Genomic DNA, 20,885 nt, shown 5'->3' on the forward strand with positions numbered 1-20,885 from the left:
GGTCAACCCATAGGGAACTACATGAAGATGTCGGCCAGGTCAACCCATAGGGAACTACATGAAGATGTCGGCCAGGTTAACCCATAGGGAACTGCATGAAGATGTCGGCCAGGTCAACCCATAGGGAACTACATGGAGATTTTGGCCAGGTCAACCCATAGGGAACTACATGAAGATGTCGGCCAGGTCAACCCATAGGGAACTACATGGAGATTTTGGCCAGGTCAACCCATAGGAAACGCCATGTCATTCCAGAGGAGGAAGAAAATACATGAACCAGATAGAAGAAAATACAGAATCCCAGAAACATAGGGGTTGGAAGGGATCTCTAGAGATCATCGAGTCCAACCCCCTGCCAAAGCAGTTCCCAACACCAGGTGGCACAGGTAGGCGTCCAGGTGGGTCCTGAATATCTCCAGAGGAGACCCCACCACCTCCCCGGGCAGCCTGTGCCACTGCTCCGTCACCCTCACCGTGAAGAAGTTCTTGTGCACATTCGTGAGGGACCTCCTGTGCTGCATTTTCTGTCTGTTCCCCCTCGTCCTGTCCCCACACACTGCTGAAAAGAGTCTGGCCTCGCCACTGTGCCCCCCACCCCTCAGAGCAGTTCAGCTTCCAGCAACCAGAAAGCACTAGCTGAAGGCAGTGACTTTAATAATGGCTTCGGTGAGGTTTGCTGCTTCTGCCGCGTTCAGGTGGTGTTTCATTTTCCCCTCCCAGAAAAACGCCTGTCCCGAGGCATTTCCCACGCCAGCTCCACCATCGTCTCCCTGGCACGCTCCCACGTCTCCAGCAACGGCAGCAGTGAGCACCTCCTGGAGATGCCCATCTCCACCTTCCAGCTGCCCGACCTCACCGTGTACTCAGAGGACTTCCGCAGCTTCATCGAGCGGGACCTCATTGAGCAGTCCATGCTGGTGGCACTGGAGCAGGCCGGTAAGCGTTCACGCTCCCAAAGGTTCCCATGCTGGTGCAGCACAGTGGTGGCAAAGAGCTGAGCAAGGATGTGTGTCTGTGATGGATTTTATTTAATCCCTTTTTATAACGTGGTGCAAGAGCTGAGCAGGAGTCTGCTCCGCCTCGCCCGCGGACACACAGTGTGAATTGCTTGTGCTGTCATCACTCGTGCAGCTGAATGGTAATGCTAAAAAAAAAGAAGGTGCATTATCTCACCACCTAACCTTCCCCGTGCTGTCCCATCAGCCCTGCTGTGAGAGGCAGCGTGACACAGAGCAGCTAATCACCGTGGGCAGATATTAGAAGTGATTAGCGAACGTTTTGGATTGATGATGCATTTGATATGCTTGCTGCTGCCACGCAGGAAAACTCGTCTGCTGGCTTTGTGTGTTCCTGCAGAGGAACCACGTTGGGGTTTGTTTTCCAGCACGCTGTTTTCCTCCTGAATAGTTGCTAGGTGATCTGTAAATAAGATTGGGCTGGGAATGAACGGGACCCCCACGCTGGCAGGGATGTGTCAGCAGGGTGGCATATGGCTGGGGCGGGGTGGGAGCAGCGGGCGGGCTCTCCAAAGCCTTACATCTCCTTTTACTTCTGTGGTAGCACACGTACCTCCAAAACTATCATAATTCATTCAGAGAGAGCGTAGATTCTTCATCTCACATTTTAGCCCTGGTTCCTGTAATGGAATATTCTCATGTTTTGGAAATGAGCACTTGATCCCGGTGATCTCGCTGCGGCAGCATCACTGTGACGGTGGTGAAGCTGATGCAGACTGAGGCGTGCGTGTCTGCGTCTGGGCAGAGTTCAGGCTGGGCCCTGGATTGCTGCAGATGGGCACAAGCTCTGGCCAGCAGCCACAGTGTTCAGGAGCTTAGGATCTAACAAATGGATTTGTGTGAATCCCGTTTGTGTACCCATAACATATCCTGCGGGTCTCTGAGCTCGGTGCAGTTGGGCTGTGCTGTTGGCAGAGCAGGCAGCACTCCCACGGAGCTGGATCCACCCCTGGGCTGCACTGCTCCTCCTCAGAGCCGGCATTAACGACGGGTAATTGACTTTCACAGAGCACCAATCGAAGGCAAAGTGGACCTGCATCATGTGTGTGGGTTTGTTATAAGTGGGCGCTGGTCTTTAATAAAGGGCTGTGCTGCCTGTGAGGTGCTCCAGGCTTCGTGTGGAGTGGGGTTGGAGCACAGTGCTGTGATCTGCGGTGAAATCCCTTCTTAATTTAGTGCGTGGTGTCCTTGGGGAATTAAGCAAATATTTTATAGCCCAATCAATGTTAAAATGCTCTTCTCATTCTATCCAGAGATCCCTTTACACCACTTTGGCAGAGTAAGCGCGGTGAAAGTGGCTGTAAATTGTAATGATGTCCTCTTGGAAAGCTTTGAACGTGGCCCGAGCTCTGTGAGAAGGCCTTGGTGGAGCTGAGAATTTGGCCCTTGCTGCAACTTGAGCGTTCCCTGTTGCAAACCTGAACATCCTTAGCCTTGTCCTACACTGTGCGGGTGAGGGTGCTTCTCTTGATCTGCGCGCAGAGCAGCAGTGGGCAGTGCCTTGCCTGAGGCTTTCTGAAAAGTCAGGAAGAGCTGAAAGAAACCACGGGCTCGATTGCTGTGCCTTTGCTCCACGGTCAGCGAGACGATGCCAAACCCCTCTCCCAGCGTCCCCCAGCGCGTCGGCAGGAGAACTTCTGCTTCGCTCTGCAGGCTGGTGCTGCATTAAGCATCTGTAGGTGGACGGTTTGAAACCCGCTGAGTTAAGGATTCTCCTCTCTTCCCTCAACATTTGCTTCACTGTTGGACTGGTGAGCAAGTTCCTCGTCCCTGGAACATAAGCATCTCGCAGCAGGCAAAGAAATCAGCACTCTTCCGTCCCTGCCCCAGCAATGCATCACCCAGCTCCTGGAGCTCCTCAGCGCGGTTCAGCTCGGGCATGGACAGAGGCACGTGCGTGCACGTCCCCCCCCAGCTCTCCTGCAGCTGACTTGCAAAGCTTCTGCAAATATTTTAGCCTTAATTAATATGACTTAATTATTTAAGTCATCGGCCGTGCTGATGTTCTCAAGAGAAAAGAGGCGAGCTCACGTCTGGGCCCACCTGCAGCCACAGGTGGAGCTCCTGCTGGGCCGGTGCTCGGGGTCACCTCGTGGATGGGGTCACTGTGCTGTCACCCTCAGCACAGTGAAGAATGGAGAGAGGAAAAGGACCTGGGGGTGTTGGTCGATGCTCGGCTTAACATGAGCCGGCAGTGTGCCCAGGTGGCCAAGAAGGCCAACGGCATCCTGGCCTGGATTAGAAACAGTGCAGCCAGCAGGAGCAGGGAGGTGAGCATCCCCTGCACTCAGCTCTCCAGTGCTGCGTTCAGTTTTGGGCCCCTCACTGCCAGAAGGACATGGAGGCCCTGGAGCGTGTTCAGAGAAGGGCAGCAAAACTGGGGAGGGGTCTGGAGCACCATGAGGAGCGGCTGAGGGAGCTGGGATGGGTTGGGGTGGAGAAGAGGAGGCTCAGAGGAGACCTTACTGCACTCTGCCACTTCCTGAAGGGCGGTTGTGGTGAGGAGGGGGTGGGCCTCTTCTCCCTGATAAATAACGACAGGACGAGAGGGGATGGCCACAAGTTGCGCCGGGGAAGATTGAGATGAGATCTGAGGAGGAATTTTGTCTCTGAAGGAGTGGTCAGGCCCTGGGATGGCCTGCCTGGGGAGGGGGTGGGGGCACCATCCCTAGCGCTGCTCAAGGAGCGTTTGGATGAGGTGCTGAGGGATTGGATTGAGCGGTTGGGTAGGGATGGTGACAGGAGGATGTTGGACTGGGTGATCTTGGAGCTCCTTTCCAACCTCCTGTAGCTATGAACCTATAAGCACTGTGAGCAGGAATCCCAGCCCGGGCTCGGGGGCAGTGCCCAGGAGCTGGCCCTGGAGCTGGCACTGCCAGCTGTGACACACAGAGCCTCTGCTGTTCCTGGCGATGGAGGATCTGTTGTGCTCAGGGAGGAAGCAGCTGCAGGTGTGTGAGTGTGTCAGGACCAGCTCTTGTTGCTGCCGGATCCTGAAATGAAAGCGTTTTCTGCTTCTGTCACAGAGATGTGCTCTGATCGAGGTGAGGGGGCCCGTGGAGGCATTGTCTCATTGCGGACGGGATGAATGAGCTCTCCACACTTTCTTGCTGCTCTCTCCTTTTTTGGTCTTCTTCGTTTCCCGGTTCCAGGAGGTGATCCCACTCCTTCTCCACCTGGTGATTCAGCAAGGGGAGAAAAATGTGTTCTGCAGCAACCGCACAGGCGTGGGGGTGGGTGTCAGAGCGGGGTCGGCCACGCCGGCCCGAGGAGCTGGGGAACAATTCATCGCCGGGAGCTCTCTGCCACGTGGCGAGGGCAGCCCTCATTCCACACAGAGCCCATCTGATTTCTGTGAGTCAGCGCTGTCTTCATTCCTTCCTCTCTGCGTGACCTATTTAGAGGTCCCTGTGAGAGGAGAGCTGCGTTTCACACAACGTGTGTCTGGGTGAGGCTTCCTGGTCTCTTCTGGGGCACACAAATGCTCTTGCTGTGCAGAAAAGCATTCTGAAAGCAGCTGTGTGTCAGAGCTGGGCCCAGAAAGGAGCGGAGCTGCTGCGAGGGGAAGGCCTCGCTGACCTCGTGGGTTTTGGAGCAGCATCAGCTCTCAGTGGAGCTTTCTCTGCCAGCAGTGGAGAGAGGAGCAAGCTGAAAAGCACGAGGATGAGTGCGAGGAAGCCAGGAGCCCGAAATGCTGCCACGAGCCAGCGGTGAGGTGGCAGCAGCAGTTTGTCCTGGTGCAGTTTGTCCTGCCAGCCACACTCACGTTTCTCTCACTGTTGCTGAAGTGCTGATGGCAGGAAGATCCTTTGTGCTCCTGAATGCAGTTATTTTTCCCTTCCGCTGGCACGCAGAGCTTCCAGGACTCGCTGCTAATAACTGCGCAGAGAAATATGATGTTTTAGATGCTTCCAGGGCCTCTTGGCCTTCTGTTGCCTCGCCCCTAGCAAAACACTGAGAAAGGTTTGGGGAACGTGGCTCCTTCGGAGGGAGTGAAGTGGTGATGACCTCCCTTGCGTCACTCAGAGCACGTGGAGGTCTGGACAAGGTTACTCTGCGTGCCTCACCGTGGATGTACAGCACGTCATGACTGCGCTGCGAGGAAAAATGCCTTCTGAAGGTGTGTGCGTGTGTGAACTGGGAGCTTGCACAACTGCAGAGTGCCAGCCAGAGGTGCAGCACACATCCTGGGAAGACATCCCCCCAAACTCAGCGGCCGCTTCCAGAGAAGAGCAGCGCGTTCCCGAGGAAACACGCGACGGTGACAGAAAGCTCCGCGCCGACCGCCGACCGCCGTGGCTTTCTGGTTTCGTTCAGCTTTTCTTCGGTGCTGTTTTGCTCCTGGCTTTGCTCTCCTGGTGCTGTGCCACTTGGTGAAGGTTTGCGACGTCGCTGTGCCGCGAGTGTAGCCGGCCCCTTTTCCGAGCAGAGCTGTGGGCTCGGGGCTGAGTGCTGAACGCTTTGCTCCGGCGGTTCCTCTCCTGGTGCTAAGAGCCGTGAGCAGCATGGCAGCCCACGGAGCTGCTCCTCTCACGCTTTTCCTGTGTTCATCTCCCCGTGGTGTTTAAAAGCACTCTTCTGAATTGAGCTCTCCTGCGTCGGTCCTCGCTGAGGTTGTGCAGGTTTGAGGCGCTCCTGGCGAGGCCGGGGGCTGTGACGGGAGCAGGGACCTCCATAGGAAGTGCAGGGAAGCGAAAGCCGTGCTGGAAGAGCAGTTCAAGAGGATAAAAATGCCCCCTGAACAGAAGCTGCCCCCCCCAAGTGCCCATTGCAAGTCCCAGGCGGGGACTGGGGGCCCAGCGGAGCGAGCTGTGAGTGGAGTCACTCCATGCCTTCCTCCCCTCCGTCCCTGCTTAACTTCCAGTGTCACGCTCAGCTGTGGGGTGTGTGTGTGAATTGTTCCTCGCTTCTATTTTAAGATGACCTGGAAACCATCTCTCTTGACTCGTAGTAATTCACGTGCCTGACGTTACCCCAAAGCTGCTCTTTTTAGGCACTGCCAGTTGGCATTTCCATTGCTAAAGCTGCTGGGCTCAGCGGATGTGCTGAGATGACCCACGCGAGAGGTGTTCGATGGCAGAGATGTGCTTCCTAGAAGCAGCTGAGAGCACTGTGGGTGTTAACAGAGGGAGCTGGATGAGCTGTGGCACCGTTGGTGCCCTGGATGCGGTGGGCTGGGGCTGTGAAACAAGCAGAGAGAAAAAGCAGGAGGACGATGGTGGTCTGGGTTAAATCCTTGCTGGGCTGGCTCCTGCTGCCAGCTTTAGCTCTGATTTGTGCGACCTGAGGTCGTTATTTCCCGTGTCCTGCCTGCTCTTGCAGCCTGGCCTTCTCCCCACGTCACCACGATGATGCTGTAAGTCCAGCCTGCCCTCTTTATTGCATCTCCTTCACTCTTTTCCAGCTGCAGGTTGGGTACGCAGCTCATCTCCGCGGGGCGTTCCCATTGCGAGTGAAGCAGGCTGCCGCCCTCATCCCCCTCCCTGTTCGGTTCCGTGTCCTGCCCCACGTGCTCCGTTTTCACACTCTCCAATATCCCCAGGTCGTCTGAACTGGTGGGCAAACGTGGATCCCAGCTGCCAGAGGCTGCTTCCCCTGGCCACCACGGGCGATGGGAACTGCCTGCTCCACGCCGCGTCCCTGGGTAAGAGCTTCACGGCACACGGCCTCCCCTCCCTGCCCCTGCTGCTCTGTGCTGTCAGCTCACAGAAGCTGCTGGGGAAGGGGGAAGGATCGCCCGGGCACCTTTGGGAGCAGCACCACACGTCCGTCTCCGTGAGGAGCCGTGGGCTGGCGGCTCGCCCTGGAGCAGCAGCAGTGGATGTGCGGGGCTGGCGAGGAGAGGCAGAGCTGAGGGAAGCGAGCTGCCAAGTGCTTGTGTGCTTCTGAAAGTGTTCTCTGGGCCGGGCCTCAGCTCTTCCCTTTGGCAGAGCTCCCCGTGTTCCTGAAGGAAACGTGAAATAACAGAATGTGAAATAACAGAACGTTTAACCCAATCCTCGGGGGGTGGCTGAGCAGAGCACTTCCAAGAGCCCAGATCTGCTTCCGTAGCATCGCCCCGTGACAAATCTGAGGTTTTTAGACTTGAAATGAGCGGGCTCGTGTATTTCCTTCATGTGGCCAGCTGTTCAGACACAGCAGAACCACAGCCTCGCTCCACCTGGTCCGTGTCTTCCCCTGATGGAGCAGCCTGGCACCGACGGAAAGCACCGTGTGAGCCCATATCTGGGGGAGTCCTTACAGCTGAAGGTGGCAGCTTCTGGTCAGAGCTGGCTGCGGGCTCAGAGCTGTGGATGGGGTGTGAGCTCTGAGCAGGGAGTTCGGGGTTGTGGAGTCTGTTCCTCGGGTTGGCCCCGCTCAACTCACATTTCTCTGCCTTTGTTCCCCGAGCTGCCCCTTCCCCTGGTTCGTGGCACGATCGCGTAGCGGAGGGTGGAGAAGTGCCAGCTCTTGCTAATCCCCCGGTGTTTTTCCTTCCCTCCGTGCAGGTATGTGGGGCTTCCACGATAGAGATCTCGTGCTTCGCAAATCTCTTTATACCTTAATGGATAAAGGTGTGGAAAGGGAAGCCCTGAAGCGGCGTTGGCGTTGGCAGCAGACGCAGCAGAACAAGGAGGTAGGAAGCAAGCAGACTGAGCGTGGTGTGGGAGCAGAGGGCAAAATCCCGACAAAACATCCCATAAGTTTGAGAGGAAAAACAAAGGGCTTGAATTTTGGGCAAGTCCGTGGCCTGCACGGCTCGGCTGCGCCACACTGAGAAATATCTTCAACATAACTGAGAAATATCCTTCGACATAACTGAGAAATATCCTTCAACGTAAGCTCTGGGTGTGAAATTGGGTGAAGTTCTTCGTATTACGGAGTTGGAAAGTTCCCAATTAGAGCCACGTTGCGTCCAGCATCGATGGACCGTCATCCCCATGCACGGAGGCCCTGCGGGGGCTGGGCTGGGGCTGCCTGGCTGCCCGCAGTAGGACACGGTCACCGTGCTGAGCTTGGAGGATTGCTCCCGTGTAGGGTCTGTGTTAGGGTCAGAAAGATGTGCCTCAGCTGAAGCGTGGGGCAGCTCCTCTGCCAATAAAGGGAATCACCAGCTTGCCACCTTAAAGACCTCAAAGCTGCGACGTGCTCACCCCGTCCCACCCCAGAAGCGGGGACGTGGCTTTGTCAAGGTGGAGCTGTCAAGGTCCTCGAATTGCACGCTGGTTTTGTGAACAGGGTGAATTTTTGTTCCCGCCCCACACTGAAGGATGTTGTCTGCTTTCCAACTTCCTTTTTATTTTTGGGAGAGCACACGGATCAGTGTCCTGACGGTTTGGGGGAAAAAAAAGTGTATTACACTGTTTGAAACAGAGTCAGTCATGGAGAGCTGGAGGCTTTGCTGCTACTGAAAGCACGCTTCTAGGCATCCCTACACTGCGTGCTCACGGCTGCGTGGGCTCACAGCAGTGCTGCGGCTTGTAGACCTTACAAGGACTTGAAAAGAGGGAAGGTGCAGGACCTTGGAGGTGCTGCTCCCTTGTAATAGTCCTCACAGGAGCATCTGTGGGGCAGCAGGGGGGTGCATGCAGTGGGGGGAGCGGCCCCGGTTCCTGCAGTTCACGTTGGGCTTTCCTTCCCAAAGGAGCTCCAAGAGAATCCCAGAACCACAGGGGCTGGAAGGGACCTCCAGAGATCAGCGAGTCCAACCCCCTGCCAAAGCAGTTCCCTACACCAGGTCGCACAGGTCTCCAAAACGGCCCCAAAATCCCACAGAGTGACCCCAAAAACCTTTATTCCAATCCCATGTGCCCCATACGGCAGCAGTGCCCCCAAAATGACCCCAAATGACCCCAAACCCACAGCACTGCAGTCTGTGTCCGTTCCCCCCTGTCCTGTCCCCACGCACTGCTGAAAAGAGTCTGGCCTCGCCACTGTGCCCCCCACCCCTCCGATATTTCTCCCCCTGGATCAGGTCCCCTCTCACTCTTCTTTTCTCAGGGCTGAACAGACCCAGTTCACTCCGCCTTTCTTCGAGGGGAGATCCTCCAGGCCCTTCCCCATCTCTGTGGCCCTGCGCTGCACTCTTTCCAAGAGATCCCTGTCTTGTACTGGGGAGCCCAGAACTGCACACAGTGCTCCAGATGAGGCCTCCCCAGGGCAGAGCAGAGGGGGAGGATCCCCTCCCTCGACCTGCTGGCCACGCTGTGTTTCATGCAGCCCAGGATCCCATGGGCCCTCTTGGCCACGAGGGCACGCTGCTCACGGTCAACCTGTCACCCCCCAGGACCCCCAGGTCCCTCTGTGCAGAGCTCCTCTCCAGCACTCCTCCCCACCCCGCACTGCTGCACGCAGTGATTCCTCCCTAGCTGCACGACCCTACACTTGCTTTTGTTAAAGCTCCTCCTGTCTCTCCCTGCCCAGCTCTGCATCCTGCCCAGGTCTCGTTGGATGGCAGCACGGCCTTCAGGCGTGGCAGCCAATCCTCCCAACTTCGGACCATCATTTTTTCACCCTGCGTGAATTTCAATTTGGGAAACGCGTGTGTTTTTGCACGTTGGCTTTTGTATAAACCTGAAGAGAGGCCTCGTGGCTGCACGTATAAAACCACGCTGCAGGATCGTGATGTCTGAGCATTTTGCTCTGTGTGCTTTTCTTTTCCAGTCCGGCCTGGTGTACACTGAGGAGGAGTGGCAGAAGGAGTGGAACGAGCTGATCAAGTTGGCCTCCAGCGAACCCCGCGTGCATTACGGTGCCAACGGAGGCGGCTGCGGAGGGTACGTGGGGCCGAGCGGGGCCGAGCAGCACTCTGAGCTGCTGTCATCTCCAAAATGAGAGTGAGGAAGCAAAAGCTGAAAGCAGAGCTGAGGAGTTGGGCTGCCTTTCTCGCCCTCTGCATTTCAGGGGCACTTGATCGCCGCAGCCGTCCCAAACGAACGGCCCTTGGAGGCTCTTGAGATGAGAGGCTCCCAGAAGTGCCAGGCAGCGTGCTGGTATTTCCTGGAAACAGCCCCTTGGCTTAGAAAGGGACATTGTTTTGATCTCTGTCTAAAATCTGAAATTAGAAAAGCGAAACTTGACCGGCAGCAGCAGAGAAACAGTGTCAGCATCTCTTGCTGTCCTTAGCAGCGATGTGCAAACGCGCAGGGGGTGAACATTGATTGATTTCTTGTTTCTGAAAGCGTTGAAAGCTCTGAAGAGCCCGTGTACGAGAGCCTGGAGGAGTTCCACGTCTTCGTGCTCGCCCACGTGCTGAAGAGACCCATCGTGGTGGTGGCAGACACGATGCTGAGGGACTCGGGGGGAGAAGGTAGGGATTGTACTCTTGGTTGGCTTTTGTCTTTATTGATTGCTCGTGCTCACTGGGTGCACTTCCCCTCGGCTCCACGCGTTCCTGGGTGCATTAGGCCCAACGAAGCTGTGTCTGCAGTTGTCAGAGGTTTATGGGATGGTTCGGCCCAGTTCTGGGATGATTGGGGTGGGGGACCCACGGACCCACACCACGGGAAAGGGGAAAGGGAAAAGGGGAAATGGGAAAGGGGAAAGGGGAAAGGGAAAGGGAAAAGGGGAAAGGGAAAAGGGGAAAGGGGAAAGGGAAAAGGGGAAGGGGAAAGGGAAAGGGAAAAGGGAAAAGGGGGAAGGGGAAAGGAAAAAGGGGAAAGGGGAAAGGGGAAGGGGAAAGGGAAAAGGAAAAAGGGGGAAGGGGAAAGGGAAAAGGGAAAGGGGAAGGGAAAAGAGGAAAGGGGAAAGGGGAAGGGGAAAAGGGGGAAGGAGGAAGGGGAAAGGGAAAAGGGGAAAGGAGAAAGGAAAAAGGGAAAGGGAAAAGGGGAAAGGGAAAGGGAAAAGGGAAAGGGAAAAGGGGAAGGGAAAAGGGGAAAGGGAAAAGGGAAAAGGGGAAGGGAAAAGGGGAAAGGGAAAAGGGGAAGGGGGAAAAGGGGAAAGGGGAAAAGGGAAAAGGGGAAAGGGGAAAGGGAAAAGGGGAAGGGAAAAGGGGAAAGGGAAAAGGGAAAAGGGGAAAGGAAAAGGGGAAAGGGAAAAGGGGAAAGGGGGAAAGGGAAAAGGGGAAAGGGGAAAAGGGAAAGGGGAAAGGGAGATGGGCCCAGGAGCAAAACAGCAGCAGTGATCTGAAGAGGAAAGCTGATTTACTAAATAAGATATCAGAAAGCAAAATCACGCAATATAATACAATTTAATTGGAATCAAAGCTAATGAATCAAATAAAGTGAGCAAGAGCGTCCGATAAAGCGAAGGCCTGACGCTGCTGGGTCCCTCCCAAGGGCACAGAGCACCCCGTGGCACACAGACAGTTCTTATCTTTCCCTCTGGGCAGAAATACATAAAAACACAGAGCATCACAGAGTGCTCTGGGGAACGCGGTTCTTCTCTTCTGAGACAGATGAACCCATAACTGCCCATGATCCACGGAGCTGAGTGTGAACTGTTAACTCCCAACGCACTCATGGTGTTACGGTATGGAATACCAACACCAAAATTCACGAAGCCGTGGCACAGTGTGACAGCAGGGCACGGGATGCCGAGCTGCAGCGGCCGGGGGGATCCCAGCAGAGGCTGAGACATACACACATCGCAGTCTGCCCCGTCGCCTTTTCCTGGTGTTTTTCTCCCACTTCTGCCCCTGCACATGTGGGCGTAGAGGAGGGAAATTCCCTTCCCTGCGTGGAGCATTTTCTGCCAGCAGACTTCGTTTCCTGACAGAGGAGATTCATCCGTTAGCGTTGTTCTGCGTGCAAAGCGAAGATGTTTCTTTGTGGAGGAGTGAAGAAGGGCTTTTGTAGGAAACACAGATTGATTTGGTGGCTGTTTTTCTCCTGGTGTTAAGTGGATGTCTGCCCTGGGGGCTCTTTGTCCCTCAGGTGATAGAGGAAAAGCCTCGGAGTGAAACAAACAGCGTGTTCTGGAGCACCTTCAGTATAAACACCCTTCCCTCTTTAACCCGTTTTGCAAACTGATCCGTCTGATTTCTTGGCAGCCTTTGCCCCTATTCCCTTTGGAGGTATCTATCTTCCCCTGGAGGTTCCAGCCAACAAATGCCACCGTTCTCCATTGGTCCTGGCTTATGACCAAGCCCACTTCTCTGCCCTGGTATCCATGGAGCAGAAGGAGCCCACAAAAGATCAGGGTACGTGATAACGGAGCGCGGTGATCTGCACTCCCAGCGCACGCGTGACGCGGCACCGATGGCCATCGGAGCTGACGCTGCTCCTGGGAGCACCCACAGCTCAGCTCTGCTGCTCACAGTGCACGCAGGGTGGGCTGCAGGAGCAGCGTGATGCAGGGGGGGCTGGGTTGCTGCAGGGGCACGTCGGGCTCCGTGTCAGCTGCAGCTCTGCGGAGCAGCATGGCTGCAGGCTCTGTCACTCCTGCATGACACCGAGTTGGGAGGATGTGTCAAACTGCCTGAGGGCAGGGAGGCCCTGCAGAGGGACCTGGATCGGCTGAACAGCTGGGCTGAGCTCAATGGGGTGAGGTTCAGTAAGGCCAAGTGCCGGGTGCTGCACTGTGGCCACAATAACCCCATGCAGTGCTATAGGGGCAGAACGGCTTGAAGGATGGAGAGAGGAAAAGGACCTGGGGGTGTTGGGTGATGCTCGGCTCAACGTGAGCAGTGTGCCCAGGTGGCCAAGAAGGCCAACGGCATCCTGGCCTGGATTAGAAACAGTGCAGCCAGCAGGAGCAGGGAGGTGAGCATCCCCTGCACTCAGCTCTCCAGTGCTGCGTTCAGTTTTGGGCCCCTCACTGCCAGAAGGACATGGAGGCCCTGGAGCGTGTTCAGAGAAGGGCAGCAAAACTGGGGAGGGGTCTGGAGCACCATGAGGAGCGGCTGAGGGAGCTGGGATGGGTTGGGGTGGAGAAGAGGAGGCTCAGAGGAGACCTTACTGCACTCTGCCACTTCCTGAGGGGGGGTTGTGGTGAGGAGGGGGTGGGCCTCTTCTCCCTGATAAATAACGACAGGACGAGAGGGGATGGCCACAAGTTGTGCCGGGGAAGATTTAGATTAGACCTGAGGAAACATTTATTCTCTGAAGGAGTGGTCAGGCCCTGGGATGGCCTGCCTGGGGAGGGGGTGGGGGCACCATCCCTAGCGCTGCTCAAGGAGCGTTTGGATGAGGTGCTAAAGGATTTAATTTAGTAGTTGGGTAGGGATAGTGATAGGAGGATGGTTGGACTAGATGATCTTGTAGGTCCTTTCCAACCTTATGAACTTATGAACTTATGGCGTGCAGATCCCACCCTGTGGGTGTTAAGGGGCTTTCTGTTCTCTCCCTGTGCAGCTGTGATCCCCTTGACGGACTCGGAGCATAAGCTGCTCCCCGTGCACTTTGCGGTGGACCCTGGGAAGGACTGGCAGTGGGGAAAGGATGACAGTGACAACGTCAAGCTGGCCAGGTTGGCGACGGGCACGGAGCGCCTGCAGCGCAGCACTCCCTTCATTGCGTTCACAAACGTGGCAGGGTTTCTAATAGCATGTTTGGGGTGGGATAATGTCACCTTAGCAACCTCCCCCGAGGTGAGATGGCTCCAAACGTTACATGGAGCTTCAGATCGGAGTCGGATCATAACTGAGGAGCGGAGGAGGACCGACTGCTGCAGCCCGGATCTCACACACACACGTAAAGGTGTGCTCCTCCACTCCTGTGTGCCCCACTGGAGGAAGCAGACACCGCTCACGTGGGCCCTGGAGGACGGCCTGCAGGCAGCCCCTGTCCTGCCCTGGGCTCAGGCTGTGGGTGAGGCCTGTCAGCGTTGGGTGGGAGCAGATTTCATGGGGCTGAGCCAGAAATGAGCAGAGCGCTGCCGTGGCCGGGGAGCTGGGGGCATGGCTGCATCCGACGGCTGAGGTCAGAAACCTCCGAGTTCAGAGTGCTCAGGCTCAGGGCAGGCCTAACAGACACAGAAACCCTAAAGGGTTTGGGGCCGAGAGAAAATACGCTGCGTTTTTAGTGGGGAGAAAACAGCAAGTAGAAATCGGTGAGAATACGTCTTTACTTTTTATTTCTTCTCCTGAATTGTTTTTTTTTGGAGAGGAAACTCATTCTGAAAGCGGCTCTGTTTGCTCTGTGACATCTGCCTGCTTCTTGTCTCACAGACGCGTAAGGATGGTTTGCCAGGTTGGTTGTAGTCCGTAGCAGACTCAGTTCTGAGACGCAGAAATCTCACGTCGTCCTGGCTGCCGTTGGGAGGTTGGCTTTTGTGTTGCTGCTGCCCTGGCAGTTCTGATCTGTTGCAGTGAATTAAAACAGAGCTCAGTACAGCAAAGGAAGCTCTGGGACGGAGTGAAACGGACTGCAGCGTTTCTGCTTCTTTACATTTCAGTGTGACGCTCTCCCTGGAAGCGAAGCTGCACTTGCTGCACAGCTACATGAATGTGAAGTGGATCACGTTGCCTTGTGACACGCAGGTGAGAGACAGGAGCTTTGCTGCTGAATTATTCACGCCTCCCTCCTGCAGGACGCCGAGCTGGAGCCATCTCCTGCTTGCACTCAGGTTCCCCGTTACACATTGCAGCTGACGTTGCTCTGAGTGGATCAACAATTTCAGCTTTGGCGTGCATGCTTTTTTGTAGAGCTTTCCAAGCCTGTTTTTTACCCCCGTCACAAAAGAGAGGCACGGCCCCGCGCGTCCTGCCGCGCACGCATCCTGCTGTGTGGGTCTGGCAGTCTAATGAATGCTGCCTGGCCCAACACAGACACCGAGCGCCGCTTGACGGCCACCAGGAGCTGAGCTCGGGGTCACGGTGTGACCGGGTGACGTTCAGTAAGGCCAAGTGCCGGGTGCTGCACTGTGGCCACAATAACCCCATGCAGTGCTATAGGGGCAGAACGGCTTGAAGGATGGAGAGAGGAAAAGGACCTGGGGGTGTTGGGTGATGCTCGGCTCAACGTGAGCAGTGTGCCCAGGTGGCCAAGAAGGCCAACGGCATCCTGGCCTGGATTAGAAACAGTGCAGCCAGCAGGAGCAGGGAGGTGAGCATCGGGGAAGATTGAGATGGGATTTGAGGAGGAATTTTGTCTCTGAAGGAGTGGTCAGGCCCTGGGATGGCCTGCCTGGGGAGGGGGTGGGGGCACCATCCCTAGCGCTGCTCAAGGAGCGTTTGGATGAGGTGCTGAGGGATTGGATTGAGCAGTTGGGTAGGGATGGTGACAGGAGGATGTTGGACTGGGTGATCTTGTAGCTCCTTTCCAACCTCATGGACCTATGAACCTGTGGAGCTTTCCTGGGACCTCCCGTTGGCTCTTAGAGCCCTGAAAAGCTCCGTCTGGTTCCAGAATCGCAGCGGTGATGCATCGCTGGACCGTAGCAGCTGCCCCAGCAGTAGGGATGTCCCCAGGCTGCCAGGAAAGGAGGAAGGTTTTTGGTTTTCTTCTTTTCCTCCGGTCTCCTCCTTTGGCAGGAAGTCCCCAAACGTCCCTATGAGCAGTTCTGATGTGTCTGAAGCTGCAGCACTCCGATAGCGCTCCGGATCTGAGAGCCACCACTCATCCCCTCTATTCTCCCGGCACATGCCTGCTTCTGTGCTTCACCTTCAGCCTGAAAATTCTTGTCTGAGCAGCTCAGTGAGTTTGACTTGTGTTTTCTTTCTCCCAGGCGCCTTTAGCCCAGCCAGAATCCCCCACTGCCTCGGCAGGGGACGATGCCCGTTCGGCTGCCGAGTCGGGAGAGTCAGACAAGGAGTCCATCTGCAGCAGCTCAGCAAGCAACGGGGGCAGCAGGGGCTGCAAGGACAAAGAGAAACCAAAGAAAGACCGAGAAAAGGACAAGGACAAGGAGAAGAAACGGGCCGACTCGGTTGCCAACAAGCTGGGCAGCTTTGGCAAGACTTTGGGAAGCAAGCTAAAAAAGAACATGGGCGGGTTGATGCACGGCAAGGCTGCGAAGGGCGGTGTGAGCAACGGGCAGGGCGACACGCTGGAGAAGAAGAAGAAGGGATCCTTGAAGACGAGGAAAGGCAGCAAAGAGGAATCCTCCCAGGGAGACCTCTCAGCTCCAGGGGAGAAGAGCTGCGCGGGTAAAGCAGGCTCCGAGAGGCCCTCGGACCCCTACAAGTACAGCAGCGACGTTCGGCTGAGCCTCAGCATCCTGCGCGCTGCCATGCAGGGCGAGCGCAAGTTCATCTTCAGCGGCCACCTGAAGACCGGCCACCGGCACCAGTACCAGGAGGAGATGATCCAGCAGTACCTCCTGGACGCCGAGGAGCGCTTCGTGGCTGAGCAGAAGCAAAAGGAGGCGGAGAAGAAGGCGCTGGCGGGCGCTGCCCCTGCCAAAAAGCTGGAGGTGGATGTGAGGGGCGAGGAAGCTCTGCACGGCCCCGCGTACCCCCAGCCCCCCCCGGCCTACGCCATCCACGCCCCGGATTTGGCCGTCGGGGCTAAGATGGCCACGTTCCCCTCCAGCTACTCAGGCGTCTTCACCTTCCCCAGGCCCTCCGTGGTGGGCGGCAGCGCAGAAGGGTCGCACCCCCCCGCTTACCACGAGGGCTGGCGGCAAGTGGGGGGGGGGTCCTGCGGCAGCCTCCCCCCCTACGCCACCCTGCCCCGGCACTGCGCCCAGGCGCGGCCGCAGCTTTGCCACGTGGGGAGGTTCTCCCCCACGGACACGGACGTTCACCCCAGCTTCCCCGCCCAGTGCGAGACCCCTGCCCGCGTGGCCCCCCCCCAGCACAGCAACGGTTACCGGGAGCACCCGGAGCAGGACGGCGCGGACAGAACGAGAGGCAGGGCTCCTTACGGCGTCCAGCAGACCAAGTGCAAGCAGCCCCACTGCAGCTTCTACGGGCACCCGGAGACGGGCAATTTCTGCTCCTGCTGCTACAAGGAGGAGCTGAAGCGCAGAGAGCGCGAGGCGCTGGTGCACAGGTTCTGAGCGGGGTGCAGTGGTGTGTGTGTCCGCCCCTCTCTGTGTTCGCTGCTCGGAAGGAGGGAGTGGGCTGACGGGGGCTTCCAGCTCTGCGCTGCCCACGTTGGGGTGCGGGGCTGGGGGGAGCGGTCCCTCCCCGCACGCGCTCGGGCGGAGGGCTCCTCCCGCTCAGGGCTGGGAGGATCAGTGCGGGCGCCTCCGGTGGGGGCTGCGGGTGGAAGGGGGTCCCAGCGATCCCTGACCCAGACCGAAGCTTTTTTGGCTGGGCCCCGGCACCGCCTCGGTCCGTAGCGCGGCGCGGAGCGGAGCGCACTGCGTTCTCAGTGTGGAAGTCACGCTCCTCTCCACTGAGATTTATGGTTTTGGTTTTTTTAACACTTCATTATGTATTTTTTTTTCCTGGTACTGAGAGGAACGTGGTTGGGATGGGATTCTTTGTCTCGGTCGAACTGAGCCCATAGGACATCTCAGTGCCTCACAGCACCAGCGGGGCTCTGCCCCTCCCCCCCCCCCCCCCCCCTTCCCCGGTTTTTAAATCCTCTTTGTTAAACTCTTGAGGACGGGGGAGGGGGACGGGGTGGGCTCGGCGCTGAGCAGTCCGAGCTTCCCCGCAGCAGCGCCGTCCTGTTGGTGCAGATGGACAGAGGTCAGTGCCCCAGCAGCAATAGCGGTGCGGACGCGGAGAGGAGCGGCCGCAGCTCGGGGGCAGCGCCGCGCGCCCCACGGCTTCCACCCCACGCGGACACGCGCGATAACTTTCTACTTGAGCAAGCTACTTCCATACTACCTCTGTTCTGCTGAATAGAATTAACTCGGCTCCATTTTGCTGAGCCACGTTACTGACCTTTAGGCTGAGGAATATTAAAGATATTTTTGATAATAGGGCTAAGGAGTGACGCGTGAGGACGGCGGACCCGGAACTGTCGCACGCGATGTGGTCGCGGTGTGCCCCGCTCCCGGCAGCTCGCGATGCCCACATCTCGCAGAGGGCGGCTGTGATTTAGCACTGCGATGTTTGCACAGATAGTTTTTTGTAACTAGAGATCCCAAGCTGGGCGCGATCCTCGGCCCGGTCCTGTACAGAGCGAGGTTCAGCGTTTTACCACGTGGAAATAAAAGATGACTTCTGCCCATAACTCGAAGCTTTACAACGTTCCCTCGTTGTTGTTCTTCGGAAGGCATCCAGCTATGCAATCCCCCCCAGCGCTGCTGCCCTTCACGGGGAGGAGCGGGCAGAGGGCTGCAAGTGTACTTAGCCAGAGCATCACCCGGAGCCTTACTCACCGATCCGCTGAGGCTTGGCTCTCTCAGCAGGTCCTGGCAGTTCGATGTCTGAAATCCCGCTGAGCTCGGCCCCTTTTCCCCCGGAGGTGCTCAGGGGCTGCAGGACGCCCCGGGCTCAGCTGCTCTCAGTAGCGGACTTCTTTCCCCACTTTGACCAACTGAAGGCCCCCTTGGTTTTCCTGCCGCCCCTATCCCAGGTGCAGGTCAGCCACGCGCTGTGACCGACGTGAAATAGTGCCACGGGGGGGGAGGGGGCTCAGTGCCCCCCCCCTCCGTGGGGGCAGCACGTGGGCAGTGCAGGGCACCGCGTGGGCTCTCGTCGCAGTGCGGTGCTCGGTGCAGGGGAGCAGGGAGGGCGGAGCACGCTGCTCCCCCGGGGCTGCCCCCGGTGTTGGGTGGCAGCGAAGCGCTGGGAGAGAACAGGAGCGGGAGAGCGGTGCTTTGATGGACACGCGCAAACCCACAGCTGCGGGAAGTGCCGCTGTCCACGGGGTCCTCCGAACACAAAACCGTCTCCCACCCCTCGTGGAGCCGCTGCTCCTCCTGAGGGCTCTGGGGGAGAAAAGGGCTTTTGGGGGAGTGCTGCGTTCCCCTGTGGAGAGGGGAAAGGGGTCCGAGGGCCGTGACCCCCCCAGCAGTTTCCCGTTATGGGATCTGCCCCGCGCTGTGTGCTGCTCTGCCCTTCTCACCGCAGCTCGTGAGCTTTGTAGCTTTAAAAAAACAAAACGGGAAGAAACAAAGCAAAAAACAACACAACTTCAGTCGAAATTGGGTTTGCAATGGAGTGCTTTAAAGGGTATTTTTTCTATGAAGTGCAGACCCTGAGCGTCCCCTGACCCTACAGCTCCACGCGAGGGCAGCGGCCGCGTTTCTTTGGGGCTTTTTCTGCTCTCTTTTGTTTCCTTTCTGGTGAAACGACCATTTATTTTTTTTTCAAGGGATCCCCCATTGCAAATTGTGTTTGGTGCGAAGGTCTTCGCCATCCGTCGGTTCCTTCCCGGGGTCGGGCACCCGAATGAATGGGGCCGGGATGGGGGAGCACCGCTCCGGGGGAGGAGCTGCTTCCCCGGGATGGGGACGGGGCGTTTCACGGGTGGGTGGAGGAGCTCTGCGTGGGGTGGCACGAGAGGTGACCTAAATGCGTTCTGCAATCCGGGACACAATGCTTTCCGTCTTTAATTTTTAACGGAGCCGTGGGGTGGGTGACCCCCCCTCCCCGTGGCAGCGCCGGATGCTGCGTTGTATCGGGCTGTTCCCGCTGCTCTCTGCTCCCATGGCCTCGCTGACAATAAACGCGGTTCCTAACGCACGCCTTGTTCCTGCGCGGCTGAGCCTCCCCGGCTCCGGGCTGGGGGGGTTTGTGCGGGTTTTCCTCCTGTTTTGGTTGGAGGAGAATTTCCCCCTGCTGGGGGCCGGACGCCCATCCCAAGCACAGCTCGCTCCCCCTCCACCGTCGGCCTTTTGGGGCCCCTCTCCCCCACGCACGGATGGATGCTCGGGGCAGTGCTGGGCTGTGAACCCAGCCCGATAAAACACTGCGCGTGGGACACAAAATCGGGGGCAGGAGGAGAAAGGGGCGGCAGCTCTGTGGGGTGCACCTGCTCTGTGTTGGGGTCAGGCCCCGCAGGCACCCCCAGGACCCGACGTGGGGCCGCTCCCCTGCGCTGTGCCACGTCGGTGTCCCGGGCCGACCCGGCGCTTTGGAGCCCGGCCCTGGCTGCGGCCCTGCAGGAAACTCCTCCCCCCATCGCGGCCCCACGGGCCGTGTTCCTACAGGTGCAGTATGGGCTTGGCCTGAGATGCACTGCTGCTGCTCCCGGCTCCCACCGTGGGGGTCCTCAAAAAGCAAATAGGGCCCAAAAGTGGGGGGAGGTGGGGGGGGGGGGAGTCATGGGGGGCCCAGAGGGGCTGGGGGATGTGTGGGGCCCAGCACCGTCCGTCCCTTATGGGGTGTGGGAGCTCTATGTCTCCTGTGCATCCCCTATAGGAGTCAGGGAGGTGCACGTCCTCCCCCAGCTCCACGCCAAGCTATTGGGGCTCCGGGAGCTGTGCACCCCCCTCCAGCACCACACATCCCCTCTGGGTTTCATGAACCCGCGGGCCCCTTTGTCCGGCGCTGTGCATCCCTCATGGGATTCAGAGAGATGTGTCCTCCCCCAGCACCACAGCGACCTACTGGGGTACCAGCTGCAGGACACCCCCCCACCAGCACCATACGACCTTATGGGGTCAGGGGAGCTGCAGGACCCCCACCCAGCACCATCTGTCCCTTGTAGGACTCACAGAGCTGCGTGTTCCCTTGTCCAGCACCATACAACCTTATGGGGTGGGGGGAGATGCAGCCCCTTCCAGTCCCCCCATAACCCTATGTAGGACTCATAGAGCTGTGCCACTGCACCCCCTTGGCCTCCCCACCCCATAGAACCCCGGGAGCTGCAGCCCCTCCCCACTCCCCCGTACCATATAGCCCTTATGGAGTTCAGGGACTTGCGCCCCCCCCCATCCAGCACCGTACACCCTTATGGGGATCGGGGCCCTTGTCCTGCACCGTGCACCCCTTGTGGGGTGCTGTGCCAGCATAGTGGGGTGCTGGGAGCCGTGCACCTCCATCCGGCCCCATAAACCTTTACAGGGCGTGGGGATCTCCATATCCTCCAGAACGTGCCCAGGGAGATGCAGACCCCCCCCAGCTTGCCCCACCCCATAAAAGTCTCAGGGGGCTGCGTACCT

General features: G+C 57.8%; 1 protein-coding gene across 3 annotated transcripts in view; it reads left to right on the top strand.

Moving 5' to 3' along the window:
- Nucleotides 1-16,877, top strand: part of OTUD7B (OTU deubiquitinase 7B) — a 38,882-nt gene extending 22,005 nt beyond the window's left edge. For all 3 annotated transcript variants that reach the window (XM_065729141.1, XM_065729139.1, XM_065729140.1), the window contains 9 exons: nucleotides 721-936; nucleotides 6,559-6,660; nucleotides 7,505-7,632; nucleotides 9,660-9,772; nucleotides 10,178-10,305; nucleotides 11,986-12,135; nucleotides 13,289-13,403; nucleotides 14,331-14,415; nucleotides 15,603-16,877. In XM_065729141.1, coding sequence (XP_065585213.1) covers nucleotides 721-936; nucleotides 6,559-6,660; nucleotides 7,505-7,632; nucleotides 9,660-9,772; nucleotides 10,178-10,305; nucleotides 11,986-12,135; nucleotides 13,289-13,403; nucleotides 14,331-14,415; nucleotides 15,603-16,877 — 2,312 coding nt within the window. The remainder of the gene's footprint in view (nucleotides 1-720; nucleotides 937-6,558; nucleotides 6,661-7,504; nucleotides 7,633-9,659; nucleotides 9,773-10,177; nucleotides 10,306-11,985; nucleotides 12,136-13,288; nucleotides 13,404-14,330; nucleotides 14,416-15,602) is intronic.
- Nucleotides 16,878-20,885: the final 4,008 nt, after the last annotated feature.

This window comes from Cyrtonyx montezumae, unplaced genomic scaffold (assembly GCF_038088225.1).
Source record: "Cyrtonyx montezumae isolate F1298 unplaced genomic scaffold, pur_monq_1.0 scaffold_106, whole genome shotgun sequence".
Lineage (NCBI taxonomy): Eukaryota > Metazoa > Chordata > Aves > Galliformes > Odontophoridae > Cyrtonyx > Cyrtonyx montezumae.